Here is a 16,146-nt window from a genome sequence, read left to right as displayed (position 1 = left end):
ACTCTGGCTTATATCATAAAGATGTCAGAGCAGCATTTTACTAATGACATTATCACACTCTACAATTTGGATCAACCAAGGAAAAGGCTGTGTTAGGTTCATTAAAAAACTGAAATACAGATTATTCTCAGAGAATAATTTTTTCCTAGTTGCATAAGAGCTCCAAATATCATTGTAAAATAAATCACTAAAAATGGACAGTATAAGAAAGGAATGTATAAGAATGAACAAACTGAATTAAAATTAGCATGTCAGCTATTTTATATTGTCAAGTACAGGAAATATTTGTAGTCTTTAAACTCTAAGTTTCATCATATGTACATCAAAACACTGTTTGACAAAAAACCCTGCAGAGTCAGTAACAGTTAATTAACTGTAATTACAATGTGGTACATTCATAGAACAAAATATCATGTAACTACTAAAATGATGCAGAAGTATATTTAAAATAGTCATTGGGGGCAGGGGATTTAGCTCAGGGGCACCACACCTGCCTCACAAGCACAAGGTCCTGAGTTTGATCACCAGTACCAAACAAACAAACAAATAAATAACAATAAATGAAAGTCATTGCATATTGTATGGAAAAAAGCAATATATGGAGCGAAATAGACAATAGGATGCTATTTTTGTATGGAAATCACAAATGTATAGTATTTAATCATAGAAAAAGCCTGAAACAATAAACATGGGACTATAACAGTGGCATCTCAGTGAAGAAGTCATTTTGCTTGTCATATATAAACATTTACAATTTTTAGCATTAGGAGTTTATTTTTAAAGTCTATTTGGTTCTTTCATTTTCATCTTTTTCTACACTATTTAAGTATGTGGCATATGAAAGTTTGCTTAAAAATTAATTCCCCTCTAATTCTACAAATTCTGGTAATTTCTATGAAAATTAAAGCAGATTTGTGAATTCTGGGCTATGAAAACCTGAATGAATAGGGGAAACCTAGCAATTTTCATGAGTGTCAGGAAAACTAAAAGGGATTATCAAAATTGTAACATCACTCCCCCAGACTGCACCATAAGAATTTTAGTCTGGAAGATTTCCTAAAGCTAATACTTCATCAATGTGCATATCAAGACATGCACACTGCAGTTTCCAAGAGCAAACATTCCACACATATCCCAAGTGCTATCATCATTAGTAAATATACACTGAGTTCTTTCTATAGATGAGAGTTGGTATTAGGAGAGGTTGAATAAACAACTGTTTTCTTTCCTTCAGGAAATCTGCCATAAAGATAGGGGTTTTTTCTTTAGGTTTGCATTTATTCATTATGTTTTTAATAAATATTTTTATATGCATTCTCCCTTTCTAACCCTTATTACTAAGTAGAAACTACTCCCACTTAATAGATGAGGAGACAGAGGCACACAAAGATTAATTTGTCTAAAATCTTAAAGTCGGGAAATGGGAAAGGGTTAGGTATGGAATGTAGTTCTACCCCACGTTCATAAGTTAAGCATTTTAAACTACTGACAAACAATGACAACAACAACATAAAGGGTACAGGCAACAGGTAGTACAGTGACTCAGAGGAAAAACAATACTACCTAGAGACAGAAGAATGAGAGGGCACTCCATGATGTGAGCAGTACTTGATTGGAGTCTTGAAAGACAGAAATGCAACATTAGAAGAGATAAGTAATTCCAGATGTTCTTTTCTCCTGAGTGTAAGTATGGCTTGAATGTCTCTGAGTCCTCCTCTATAAAGGATCAGCATGGAACATCCAACCCACAAAACAGAACCTGACAATATTTTATACTTAGAAGAAAATCCTAGCAATTCAAAATGAGGGAAACACTTTCTCTCTCCTATCATTATTGGTCCTCTCTTCTCCCACTGTTAAGCAATAATTTTGAAAAGAAATGAGGAAAAAAAATCTGTCCTTAAATAAAACCTAAGAGGAAAGTGAACTACTTTTTTTTTTTTGGTACCAGGGATCAAATTCAGGACCTTGTGCTTCTGAGGCAGGCGGCGGAACCACTGAGCTAAATCTCTGACCCACAATGAACTACTTTCTAAAACATTCACAGCATTCACTAAAAAGGAAAATGTCTCTGGGTTAAGAAACTGGGCCAAACTTGCAGAAATAACTGTGTCACAAATATGGAAATAAGTTTCAATTTATAAGTAGAAAACAGCCATCAAGGAAAATAGCTAACAAGAGAATTAAATGAAGCAGACAAATCCACAAAGCCAGTGAATCACTAAGCTTTTAGCTTGAACAGTTTACTCATGTTTGGAATAAAAACACTTAACTTACAGATTTTTTTGTCCTCACAAAGCATCAAAAAGGTGGGGAGAGGAAAGAAAACTGTCATTTATCTTTGATTTTCCACCCAAACTATAGTGATAAGTATGTAAAGGAATATTTGTGAAACACTTAACATTTTATCAACAACAGGGGGAGGGTGATGACCTTTTGCTTTAGTTGCTCTTTAATCTCAAGGACTTAGATCTCCTGGTTCTTTCCTCAGCCATCTGGCTGTCCTAGATTCTGCTGACTCTGTCCTCTTTAATCAGCTCCTGTCCCACCACACTACTGACTTGACTCTCAGGAAGGTGACCTGTAACTTGCATGTTACTGAATCCTGCATCCTTGACAGATCAGAGGCAACTGACACACTGGATCACTACATCCTCTTTTCCACATTTCCTTCCCTTGTCTTTCAGGACACCATACCTTCTTGGTTTTCTTATCCCTCTGCTTGCTCCTTGTCAGTCTCTGTTTCCTGACCTTTTAATGTTATAGTATGCCCCAAAACTTAGTTATTATTCTCTTCTCTACTGACACTAACCCTTTAGTAATGTTATCTACTCTCTTGACTTTAATTGCATCCACAGGCAGATGACTCCCAACTGTGTATTTTCAGTGCAGCTATTTTCCTGAACTCTAGATTTAGCTGTTTACTTGATATCTCCACTTGAATCTCTAATAAAGATAGCTTACTTAATATATCCAAAATTCCCCCTTGTTGCCACAGCCCCAATTATACAAAAAACAAACCTCTACCCACAAATTTCCAGCTCTCTTTATGGAACTTCAACTCTTTCAATTGTTCAGGCACAAAACCGTGGACTCATTCTTAACTTTTCTCTTCTTTTCTCATGGCTACCTTAATCTGCCAGCAAAATCTGATGGTTCTACTTTCAAAATATATCTAAGGGGGCTGGAGATTTAGCTCAGTGGTTTTGCCGCCTGCTGCGCAAGCGCAAGGACCCGAGTTCGATCCCCGGTACCAAAAAAAAAAAAAAATCTCTCTCTCTCTCTCTCTCTCTCTCTCTCTCTCTCTCTCTCTCTCTCTCTCTCGGATTTAACCACTGCTACCTTCACTGCTAATATTCTCACTCAAGCTACAATCATCCCTTGCCTGGGTAACTGGAAAGTCTCCTAATTGGTGCCTCTGTTTGTACCCTGCCCCTCAGAGTCTATTCGTGACTCACCAAGAGGGTTCCTTTTAAAACTTAAGATAGAACATGTCACTCCTATGCTCAAACCCTAAAATGGCTCTCCAATTAATTCATCAGCAAAGCCAGTGTCCTTCAATGGCACACAAATTCTATGCCATCTGTGTTGGCAACAATCCCCACAGCTGACCATCTTTCTAACCCCCACCTACTTTTCCTTTCAATAACTCTGCACCCTGGCCTTTTTACATTACATATACACACACATATAACTGCCTCCCCTTCCACTCTCTTAGAATATAAGCAAAATGCGTGTTCTATAGGGCAAGAGTCTTTGTTTTGTACACTAATGCACCCTAAGAGACTAGCCAGTAAGATACAAATAGGTGCTCACATCACATTTGCTTAATGAATATTTAGTCTTTTAGCAAACTATAAGGAGCAAAGTCATGCGATCTGTTCTAAGAATCTTCCTACATTTCTTTCTCTTAAAAACTGTGTACCACAGTAAATGCTTAATAAACATTTGTTGAGTCAATTTCTAAATGGTACTGTAATTGACAATGAAAAATAAAATCTCACCACAAAACAATGTGTATTAATACATAATTTATCCATTCATTAATTCATCTACTCAACATAAATTTGGGTGACTATAATATGCTATGCATAGGCATTAAGGATAGAAGTAATAAGGTTAGTCTTTATTTTTGCATGAGGTGAAGAAACAAGAAGCCATATAAATACAATTCAGGCTGTTAATAGTTTTTACAAAGGGAAGCCCTGGATACAACAGAATCACAAAACAAAGCCACTGCAGAAACAGGGGCCATCAGGACAGCTGTAAGGAGAAAGGTTAGTATGAAGTGTGGAGGAAGGGGAGAGTGTACTAAGGAGAGGCCATGGCTTGCCTGAAAGCACAGATACTATTGGAGCGTGAACCACAGGCAGCTCCGTGTGGCTGGAGTCCTGGAATTGAGGGGATATGTGGAGGTGGCGAAGTCTTCCTTCACCAATACCGCATAATTTAATTTTTATCATGTAGTTAAGAAATAGTCATCAAAGTTGTATACTCAGGTTTGCATTTTAGAAATATCTTGTAGCACTCTATGTGGTAAATGAGGCCTTGAGAATGACTAAATGATATGAAATTTTAAATCAAGAGTTAGGAACACAGTAAAAACTGATAAAAGAAAGGGCACCAAGAATTGTAATTTTCGTTTCAAAGTAACCTGACAAGGGCGGGGGATTTAGCTCAGTGGTTCTGCTGCCTGCCTCGCAAGCCCAAGTACCCAAGCTGGATCCCCCGTACCAAAAAAACCAAAGTAACCTGACAATTACTACCATCATCATTATTATTTACCAGTTTTTTCAGAGGACTCAAAGCACAGAACACTAAGGGAAAGAGGCTCAAAGAAATTCTTAAACACATCATGATTCAACTCTACATCTAAATGAAGTGAAACAAAGAGTAAATAAACATTCAAGAAAACTACCCTCAGTGTCACTCTGCTTGATCACTGGGGAGCTCCTAGTGATAGTCCAAGGGAATATTCACAATGCCAAAAGAAATACCCAATCCATCCACACACCCCCTTCCCGTTCCCTCCCCAACGTCTCATATTTTTCTTTCCCAAAGATACCAATATTGAACAGCTACTTGTCACTTGGGGTTCTGGTAATCTGCCTGCAAGCAACAATAAAATCTTTCTTTGTCCTTAAAGCAAGGTGAAAGGGTTGCCTGAATCACAGGAATGATTACCTCAAACCATCATTTTGCTTTGCTAGGGCACAACTGTCTTTTTTCACATGTGCCTTACCCTCCAAGCCTTAGACGTTAGTTTGGTTTGGGGGACCACTGTAGGCAACTGCAAAAGAACCAGAATGATTCATAGCATTGCTATAGAAGTGAATTTTCACAAGTAAGAAAAAGCAATAGGTTCTCAGTTCTCCAATTTCAGTCGTGCTGCCTCAGAATTTGTTAAGGAGTGATTTTTCACATTTCCACATGCATTTATTCTAGAAATTCGAAAAGGAAAAATAAAAATCAGGCAGAGAGCCTATACACATGTACGCGGTATTTCTCTTTTAGCACAGCACTTGAAATGTGCAAAGGTGATACAAAATCAAAGCACAAAACACTTTATGTAAAGCTCAGCAGTACCTTTGTGTGTGTGTTTCAGTAACACTGCAAAATTCAACCTAAGAAAACTGATGAGGGGAAAACAGAAGGAAATTTGAAAAGGGCAGAAAGCTAAATATGACTCTAGGCCCACAGAAAAAAGGTGCACGAGGTAGGTCTTTTGTGTATCTGTGTGTGCTCATACGCATTTGGGCATGTGTGCATCAGGCTCCAGTATTTGATGTTATTTGCCTAACTAGCTATATGTAGAAAGAACTACACGTCAATTTTGAAGTGATTTTTTAAATAGTCATTGAACTTTAAAAATTGGCTTTCAATTTGTTTCAAAAAATCAAGGACATTACTATGTGAAATTTGAAGTCTAAGTACTAATTCTTGAATGCATTCAAAGGGAAGTTTTCTTTTTCTGAGTTCTTTTACTCTATGGCAAAATGATAGTCTATGAAGTAAAATTAAGGTTTCTCAAGGATTACTTGACTTTTCACCCTGGGAAAAGCTTTCAGTACAGAAAGAAGTCAAACTTGTTATTTTTTTTTCAAACTTGTTATTATTTAGGTAATAAGAAGTTTGGGATCATTCTTTATGTTACTTTTTCTTTTAAAAAAGTGACACATTTTTAATATGCAGAGGTTTTTTTTGGAGGGGAGGAGAAAAGGATCAAATTGGTTCTTCCTGAGGTACAATAAAACTAAAAACAACCAAATCAATTTCATAGTGCATAAATAAAATATAACAAAGAGATACATGTATGTAAACAAAAGTTTATGCATATTTAAAGGAAATAATAAAAACACTAAAATTTGTGGTTTGGCTATTTCCTTACTTCAAATGTGTTATCAGTTAAAAATATGCAAAGCAGTGATTTCTTCCTATACACTTTTTTACCTATTATAAAAGAAAATAATCCTCTTGGTATATTCCTCTGATAATAATATCTAATAATAAACATACAATTTGAATAAAACCAGAAGTGGCAGCATTAACAAAATGAACAAGTTGTTTGGTGGAAAACAGGCTTTATCTCAAATAAGAAAAAAAAAATACTATTTATCAGGAAAAACAAAAAGAACCTAAATTTAAAAGTGAAAAAACAGGAAGTAACAGAAGTGTGAAAAAATGTACTTGTTTTCCTAGTCTGTTAAACAAGAAGAGAATATTCACAGCACCTGCCTCTTAGTGTTGTCATGAGGATTAAATGAACTCATGCATATAATCACTGAAAGCAGGATCTAGATCTATATTGAGTGCTCAGACTGACACTAATTTTTATTATTGGCAAAAACTCTGGTTATTAGGCCATCTCTCACTTCCCACCTTGGAAGGCAGTCTTGAAGGAATCACAATCTTCTGAGTATATCTTGGTTGCCAAGTAATAATAGCCTTATTTCACAGAGGAAGCACTCTGAAGAAATGCTCAAGATTTCTAAACTCCAGAAGCCAGAAGCAGTCATCAGAGAAGTAGTGGTGTTTCTGATTAAAGGGGGGGCAACACATTAAAAAAAGGATAAGGCTTGTTCTCCATTTTCCAGCAAGCTGGACTTGAATTAAACACTAGAAGTTATGGAGGGAAATGTCTGTTCAGTATAAGAGAGACTTTTAAACATCAAAAACATCTTAGAAAAGGACAGGCTGCCTTGAAGGGCTGAGAGTGTGCTGTTACTGGATGTCAAAGCAGAAGTTCCATCAATCAAGGATGATAAAAGATTCCTTAGCAAGTCCAAGTGACAATGACAATCATCACCCACAATAATGATAGTTGACAATTCACAGAAACTGCTCAGCACTGTTACTGAAGTGCATTACATACATTCTCCAATTTAATCCTCACCACAACCACCTGGCTTTGCAGTCTTGCATTCTGAACCAGTATAATACACTGCCTACCTCCCAGCTTTGGAATCCTGAGCAACTGCTGTGTCTCTACTTCTTCATTTCTAAAGTGATAAAAATTAGATGACTATAATAAAAATTAAATGTATTAATACATATTTTTAGCACTTAGAATAGTGCCTGACATATAGCAAGTATTTTATTATCTTTGATATAAAGATTATTTCAATTTCTAAGAAAAATTTTTACTTGGATGTTAAAGAATGGTGTCTTAGCTGTTGTTAACACAAACTTTTATCAAATATTGGAAGTCAAATCTTGACTATGGGGCATTTCTCTAGCTAAACAAAATAACTCATAAAAAATAATGGAAAAAATGATACAGTGACATTAGATTCTCTGCATACTTTGGCCTGGCTGATCATAAGTAGGACTTTGAAAAAAGTGGCCTAGTCCTCCACCCTCTGTTGACTTCTCTAACCATCCTCAATGGCTTGGCCAATCATTCAAATTACATTTTTAGCAGAACCCTTAATTGTTTTATTCATTGGACTTTAGTTCCCACTTAACTAATTCTCAAATCTAGTCGATTTAACCACTTCCTTTGTAACTACTATCCAACTGCAATGTGGCATCCAATATGGCCCAATAAACTGACTCGCCCTTAAATCACTCCTTTACATCCAGATTCTGAGAGCAACATTAAGTCTTTATTTTCCACTCAAGCTTCCAAATCCACTGCTGCCCTCACCCACAAATATCCTAGATTTCTCAGTAATTGAGATATAGAAGCAATCAGATACAAGTTCATTCTCCTTTCCATCCATCTATCCTCCTCTGAATCCCTGAACTACTCCAATAGCAATCAATTCAACACTGATGACTTTATCTAGCCTTCTCCTTTTGGTTTTAGAAAAAAAAAAAAGTTCCATTCCACCTTTCTAAGGCAAACACTTTCTTCTGTTCTCTGATGCTATCCAGGAATTGGAGGTTACATCATCCTCCTCAGCTCATTGTCTGGCAACCAACTATTACTGTCTAGCTCATTTGAATGTTCAAACTTTTCTACTAATGCTAAACATACCTACAGGGAAAAAAAGTTCTGTGTTTTATTTCCTTCATAAGTTTTGATTCTTAACCCATTTTACTGCCAAGTAGCTCATGTGGTTTTTTACTGTAGGTATATAATGGTAGTGGGCTGGACTAATACGAATCACTGGTAGGCAACCTGATATAAGTTGCTCTTAATTACAATCTTTTAAGTACACTTAAAGGTTCTGGAACCCAGCAGACTTGGATATAGTGACTGTTAATTATTTCTTCCATTTACACTATGTTTCTAATGGACATAAGAATGATAAAACTACCACAGAATTTTATTATATATGACAAACTGTACTTTAAATGTTACGGACTTTTTTGCACAAAGTTTATAGTTTAGCAATATTGATACCATAAATATGGTTTCTGAAGGACAATTTTTACATGAGCTGAAGAGTGATTAAAGTAATGAACAATACTATGATAATGTAAATTGTATGAACTTAAGACTTAGCTAATTTAAAATTTACCATCTATATAAAAGAATAAGTTTACAGAAATAAAGTTTTCCATGCTTTCAGGGAAAAGGATCTCATAAAACAGGAGAGAACATGATGTATTTAAGAAGCAAACTAGCCAGTGAGGGTGGAGCACAGAAAATAAGAGGAGGAAGAGGTGAGGGCCAGATTCCTCAGGGCCTCCTAGGCCAGGATTAATACTTTATAGTATATTCATAAGAAAAACAGGAAGCAAATAAAAAGCTGTAAGCCAGGAGACAGATCACATCTGCAGTTTTAAGAGGATAACTCTAGTTGCTTTAGAGAGAATGAACAGGTAGCTGATCAAAGTGAGTGGGTTAGGCAAAAGTGGGAGTTAGAAGCCTACAAAGGAAATGATCGACAGCCTGGATCTGGATTGGCAGGAGAGATAAAAAGGAGATTCTAGAAGATGAAAGCAGTAAGATTTGGTGAGGGATTAGATATGGTAAGAGATGTCAATGACATGTTGGTTTCCTGCATTTATATACATATATACACCGTAATGCAGAACACATCTTGCACAATATATAGCAAATTGTTAACAGAAGTTACCTAAGAGATTACATAATAAAAGGTGGATTTTTAAAAATCATATATATAGATGTCTACATTGCTTAAATATTTTAGTCAGTAGGTATACGTTGTTTTCATAGTTAACTTCACATGCAATAAGAAAAAAAGCATTTGCTTGACTGAAAGTAGAATGTCATTTTAGGAAGATGGAATAACCTATCAAAAAGCATAGGTAATGGCATATCTAAAGAATAGCAAGTGCATGACACATTCAAAGAATAGTCTTTACAAACCCAAGTAGTCCAGGGTTTGTAAAGAAAGAAGAATGGGAATTCAGATGAAGAGAGGCTTGACACCATTCTAGAATATGGTCGTATCCTTATTCTGAAGGTCTTTATATAGAGTAGGCAAAAAAACCCCAAAAAAACCCCACACAAAAACAATCATTTCAATCATTTCAAGCAGGCGAGTTGGAAAAAAATAAAGTTTATATTTTAGAAAGATCACTCCAAAGCCAGTGTGAAGACTGGATCAAAAGAGAGGCAGAAAACAGGAAGATCATTTAGGCAAGAATTTAAACTAAAACAACAACAACAGAAATGGATTTGAGATTCATTTTAGAAGTAGTTGATAGGACTTGATGGTTAAGCTGGATGTGACACAGAAAATGTAAAGTCAAATATGCTTGCATGGTTTCTAGTGTAGGAAACAAGACAGTGATGGCATCACTTTAGCTATTACAAGAACAGGGTAAGTGTGGAGATAATGAATTTGTTTTGAAGGTGATTAGTTTAAAGTACCTGTGGTTAAAGCAGGTCAAGGTACCCAGCAGGAAGCTGGATATACAGGTCTGAATTGAGAAACACATCACCCAGAATAGAAAATTGTAAATGTATGGACACAATCTTACCCTTGATGTCACTGAAACTTCAGGCAACTGTAAGAGTTGACCAGTTCCATTTATTCTCATAGTTGTAAAAATTCCACATAACTGTTAAAGTCTTTGTAGGCAGTAACTTTAAAAAGTAAGCTGGGGTTTTGGTCTTGTTCTTTTTTTATTTGTTTTTTTACCCCCTCCCTCTTTGTCTGCTTGCCCTATCTATCTAATATAAGAAAGTATAATATTAAAATCACTTGCTATTCTTATTAAATGTTTTGTCTTACTTGTAAAAGACAAAGGAAAAAGCATTAAACAATTCCACCTTTAACAAAACTTAAGTAAAATAATGATTTACCTATGTGACTCTCCACTGATTTTCTCTTGCAAATCATCAGTCCTTAATTAATCAACATCCCCAAGGAATCAACTACAGCTGTAGTTTTAACCACAGAGGTTAAACAACTCACAGACCTGTTGTTGCTCACTGTCAGAAACCCGAGTCGCACTGTACCTTTTTCTAACTGATGGTGCCCTAGTTTGGTGGGAGGTGGAAAGAAAAGACCTGTTGGCAAGGAAACAGCTGCTTCCTTCCTGAGCAAGAGAATACCAAGCAGGTGACAGATGGGCAGAGCAGAAAAGCAGCCAAAAATTGCTCTGGCTCTCACTGGCAAGAATTTTCAGAATTGAGGCACGACTGGGTAGTTTAAGGTATATCAATGATTGAAAGAGTACTGTCTGCCTGAGTGCTTTGCTTAAGTTCAATAGGGCTTCCCACACATCTATATTTGAAAAACTTAAATCTTAAATGGTACAAAAAGCCTTGCCTCAGCCTATACGTAGTGAGCTCAGACAGCAAGGCACTATCCCATTGCACTTTAGGATTATACCTAAGAGAATGCACTTTCTGGTTAAAAGTATTTTTAAAAAGAAAATTCTCATTTTCTGTATAGTAGAATTATTAAAGTTTCATTAGAAAACATTTTTCTTAAATATGCTTACTCCTATACACTGAATTTAAAAGATTTGTTGCAAACTGGTATAATTTGTTCTTTTATCATTTCCCCTCCCATCCACTTCTGTACCCAGAAAATTAAAAATCCAAGGATTCCTGGGTAGACAACCACTGGATTGATTTAACATATTTTTTAAAAAGCTGTAAATAGCTAAGTTATTTTTCTCAAATGGAAATTAGCAATCGCTGAAAATAACATTAAAAATTAGTGTGGCCATGAAATATGAAATTTTAAAACATCAGTTTACTATACTGATAAATTCAACATTTATATTTTCATCAGAACTTAATAATCCTATAAATAAATAGAGCTCTCAATTATTTAAAAAAATCAAGGGATAACATGTATTTAGACATATTAGCAGCGTAAAATGTATGCTTCAACACACTTATTGGGAAGAAGTCTGAAAATATTACTACACTGAATTCAAGGGCATCTGCAGGAACCTGACATAAAAGTTCTCTAGAGTAACAATTCAGGAAATTCCAAAAAAAAGGACAGGGGTCAAATAGGAAATAAGTCTCAAATTAATCGACAAAGTTCAGTGCTTGCTCCAACTTGATTTTTTTGTCTCTCCACTGCAAAAAGAAAAAAAAAAGTTTCAGGATGGGTGAATCACTTAGATGAAAGTTCATCTACTGGAATAAAGGGAGAGGCCGCTTGGGCAGGTGACACAGGAGAGTCGGTGGTAGTGCTGCCTTTCGCTGGTGAGTTACAAGAAGATCCCGCCCTGCTGCCGTTTCCATCAAGGGTATCAGAAGATACACACACACCGGGGTCTGACAGCTGTACAACATCAGAAGAAAGCATGTTGGTGATGCCCTGGAAAAATCTCTTTGGCTGATATTCAGTTTCCATTTCACATTTTCTTTTCAATGGTCCAAGAACACTCGGTCTAATGCAATTGATGGGACTCTGGCTTCGCCGGGTGGTAAACCGAGTAGTTGGGCTGGGAATAGGGCTTGGAGGCAATCCGTTGCTACTCACAAAACTTTGCAAGGATGGTGAAAAACACTGCTTCCCAATTCCCCGGGTGGGTGACGGTGCTGGTGACACCGGAATGAAATCGATGCGCTTTGGGGAGGCGGATTTCTCCACATCGTTGTCACTCAGACTGAAACTTTCCTCCCAGGAGTGGCTTATCTGCATTGCGGTCTGCACCTCGCGCTCGTGGACCGTCTCTCGGTTGATCAAGTCCATGCCCTCCTCCTGTTTGATCTGGTGCAAGCGGCTGCTGTGCATGCGTACCGGGGAGGCCGGTAGCAGCAGGCCGTGGCGGCTCGGGAACGTTGTGCTGTTCCGCCTAGCGCTCGGCGCCTCGGCCTGGAACACCGGCGAAGTGTCACTGAGGCCGTGGATCAGGGGGGCGCTGTTAGACCTCCTGAGGGCCCCGCCGCCGCCACTGCCGCCGCCCTCCGCCGGGCTCCCGCCCGTACCCGGAGGCAGTTCCAGATCCAGCTCCATCTTCTCCTGAGCCATGTCGGCGACAGGGAGGCGGGGGCGGTGCTCAGTCAGGGCGATAACGCTCCCATTCCCCGAAGTCCAGGGCCTCCGCCTCCGCCGCTGCCGCTGCCTCCCAGAATCTGTCAGCGAGCTCGCCGCTGCGCGCATGCGTAGCCCTTTGCGCAGGCGCCCTAACAGAAGGCGACTGCTTAATGCGTGTAACAGTGGCGCCGCAGCTGTAGTGGGTGGGGCGATCAGTGGCTGGGCCGCGGAGCTGTGCTTTTCTAATGCAAATAGTGACCGAGCCCAAGTACGCGTGAACACACAGTGATAAGATTATGTGTTTAGGAGTGTATACTGAAATGTAAACTCAGAAAGAGAGGTCCTTGATGACGTGGGGCTCTGTGACGTGGAGTGGGACTTCGCTTAATCAGGGAGAGCTTCCCTAAGGAAAGGACCATCTCCTGAAACACGACGAACTAGGCAACCCGAATGCGCTGTAGAATTTTGCGGGAAACCGGAAGCTAGGGCCACTGAGCTAGTGGAAGGCGAGAACTGGTAGGGGAGGAGTGTGGCCTGGTCAGAACAAGGCCTGGCGTGAGGAGAGGTGGTGGAGGGCAGAGACTGGTCTTTCTTAGGAACAATGAAAACTCCACAAGTTTTCAAGCATGGGTAAAGTAAAGTTTGAAAAATTCGCTGGCTGCAGTATGTAGAATAGATTATTGGGAGAGTAGAACCTACCCAGAAAAGGACAGAGGATGGTAATTTACACCAAGGTTAGTGTGGGAGAGGAGATGGAGAGAAGAGTAAATTTGAGAACTACACAGTCGGTTGGGGAAAAGACGCTTGTGATTGTATTACTAGTTTATTTGCAGTCCTATTTTCGACACAAGCAAATGTGCTTAATAATGTTCTGTATGAGGGAATAAATGAAAGGAAAACCTATTGGTTTCTCACATCTTAAAAATAAGACACAATGTAAAATTTTGATACCTCAGAAAAAGTCGATTTTCATGTATTCGAAATTTTTTCCTGCCATACCTGCTAGGTGGCAGGCATTATGCTAGGAAACAGGCTCTATTATGCAGCCATTTAATTTCTACAGAGAGTGATAAGCAATTTTCTGATAGTGGTTAGGAACCTATGGCAATAGTACAGATGACAGAATATGGGACTAGAGTTGTAGTGGTGATGGTGAGAAGTAGATGGACTCGATATATTTTGGAAGTGGAATTAAAAGTATTTGCAGATAGATTAAATATAGATGGTGAAAAAAATAGGTAATTCGAAGAGGACTCATTTTTAACTCAAACTGGGTAGATGGTAGTATCATTTACTGAGGATAGAAAAGGAGCACATTTAGACGTGTGGAAATTAAGAATTCTGTTTTAGTAGGGTTGAGTTGAAGGTAGCTATTAAATGTGTGGCTATGTGAACTAAAAGAAAGTTCAGTGATGTTTGCTCAGCCTAGTTTCTTTCTTTTTTTTTTTTTTTTGGTACTGGGGATTGAACTGAGGACCTTGAGGCTTTTGAGGCAGACACAGTGCCACTGAGCTAAATCCCCAGCCCCTGCTCAGCCCCTTTTCTGAAGCTGAAAGAATTAAAGTCCTAAGAAGATAAATAACATACTCAACATTACACAGCCTGGTTAATAGTGGGAACCAATGGTGGAATCCAAGTCTGTTTTCTAGTCTTTTCACTATACCTGTTTTTATTTGAAGACCTTGTAAACTATTGGTTTTGAAGATAAAATATTCATGTCTACAATAATAGAAACTGATTTAACTAATTTCCAAATACTAGACACTACTGAAAGTGCTTCACATGCAGTATCTCATATGATTGGCCCATTCTGCATGGGAAACAGGCACAGAGATTAAGTAACATCCACAGGATGACTGCAAGTGGCAGGATTCTCTGGCTCCAGAGTGTCAGGATGATGCCTTCTCCAAGTAGAAGAATATTTCAGGATTCAAAGAAACCACTTCCAGATGGTGATTTTTGTGAAGACAATAATACTGTATTTATGACAGGATTTAAAGATAGGATTTTAACAGGGATGACATTTTATATAAAAATGGCAAATAGTTATAAAATATTTTGGCTAATACAAGGAAAAGACTGATGGGGAAAATGTTGGAGTTAAGAGTATGGAGATCTGAAAAAAAGAAGTATGGAGATCTGAATGTCATAAGTCTATATTTACATGTGAGGCAATAGAGAGCTATTGCACGTTTTGACAAGAGGAATGACACAATGAGAGCTATACTTCACGATCTGCCAGATATATCAAGGATGGAGTAAAGTCAACAAGGTGAAAAGAACCAACATTTCTCAATGCTTACTCACCGCCAAGCCCTTCATAGATACTTCATAGTCCCATTTACTCAATAATTTACTTATAAATTAGACACACATAAATTAGATATTTATATTGTTGTAGAGGGACAATTGAGGTTCAAAATTTGCAAAAGACCCTACTCTGCCAATACATGAAAAAACAAAGATCTGAACCAATCTAAATCAAAGTCTCACTTCAAAAACCTATATTGTTTGTTGAATTTCACAAGGATTAGAGGAGGATAATTTGATGGCTAATAGGGCTTGAAACCAAAATGGAGAATCACAGGAGGAGACAGATTCAAAGGCAACAACAGAAACTTCATGTGCAGAAGTAGAGGGAAAAGTCATAAATGACTAAAGTTCAATGTGAGTGGCTAAAAGAATGGTACAACATTATTAAATAAAAATAGTAGAGAAAGTAGAGTGTCCAAAAATTCATTAAGCATTAAATAGAGGACTTACACGATCCATACCATATTATTATTTACATATTATTAAATTATTACTAATGTGGCTCAAATGTGCCAGGTGTCATTCATACACATTTGGATAACACAATTATTATGGTTAGCAGTAAAGCACAATGGTGGTGATAGGTCCATGAAATAAAACACCTAAGTGCCATTTAATTTCTGTTTAAACACCAGAGATCTCAGCTGGTTTCTTTGTTTATATCCTTGTTCCTACAGGCAGTTCTCTACCCAGTATTCAAGATAAACCTTTTTTAAAAAAGTGAATTATTACTTCTCTATCCAAAATCCCTTAGTAGATTCCCACCTCAAGAAAAAAGCAGAGGTCATGGCAATGGCCTACAGACCCCTCTCTGATCCAGGTCCCTTCCACAACCTTCCTGCCAACTACAGAGGCCTCTATACTGCCCTTCAGCCCACCAGGCACTGCCCCACCTGCATTACTCTTCATCCAGAGGATATCCATGCTGCTCAGTCCCTTTTGGTCCGTGCACAAATGTCATTACTGA

General features: G+C 37.8%; 2 protein-coding genes across 8 annotated transcripts in view; both read right to left on the bottom strand.

Moving 5' to 3' along the window:
* The window catches only part of Pip5k1b (phosphatidylinositol-4-phosphate 5-kinase type 1 beta), a 331,992-nt gene that overhangs the window by 249,337 nt on the left and 66,509 nt on the right, over positions 1 to 16,146 (bottom strand). The window contains exon 1 of one of the 7 annotated variants that reach the window (XM_004838186.4): positions 1,564 to 6,115. The exons of the other annotated variants lie outside the window; for them this stretch is intronic. The gene's annotated coding sequence lies outside the window, so the exon portion shown is untranslated. Of the gene's footprint in view, positions 1 to 1,563; positions 6,116 to 16,146 lie in introns of those variants that run through there. 7 annotated transcript variants of the gene reach the window in all.
* On the bottom strand, positions 10,429 to 13,786 carry Pabir1 (PP2A Aalpha (PPP2R1A) and B55A (PPP2R2A) interacting phosphatase regulator 1). Its single transcript, XM_087183493.1, has one exon. It carries the CDS (start codon positions 12,990 to 12,992, stop codon positions 11,997 to 11,999), a length of 996 nt encoding a protein of 331 aa, XP_087039619.1. The 5' UTR covers positions 12,993 to 13,786; the 3' UTR covers positions 10,429 to 11,996.

Source organism: Heterocephalus glaber, unplaced genomic scaffold (assembly GCF_053883595.1).
Source record: "Heterocephalus glaber isolate CG9 unplaced genomic scaffold, H.glaber_assembly_v1.0 deba00001481, whole genome shotgun sequence".
NCBI classification, from domain to species: Eukaryota; Metazoa; Chordata; class Mammalia; order Rodentia; family Bathyergidae; genus Heterocephalus; species Heterocephalus glaber.
Note: the sequence above shows the minus strand (reverse complement) of the source record. Positions and strands in the feature narration are given on the sequence as shown.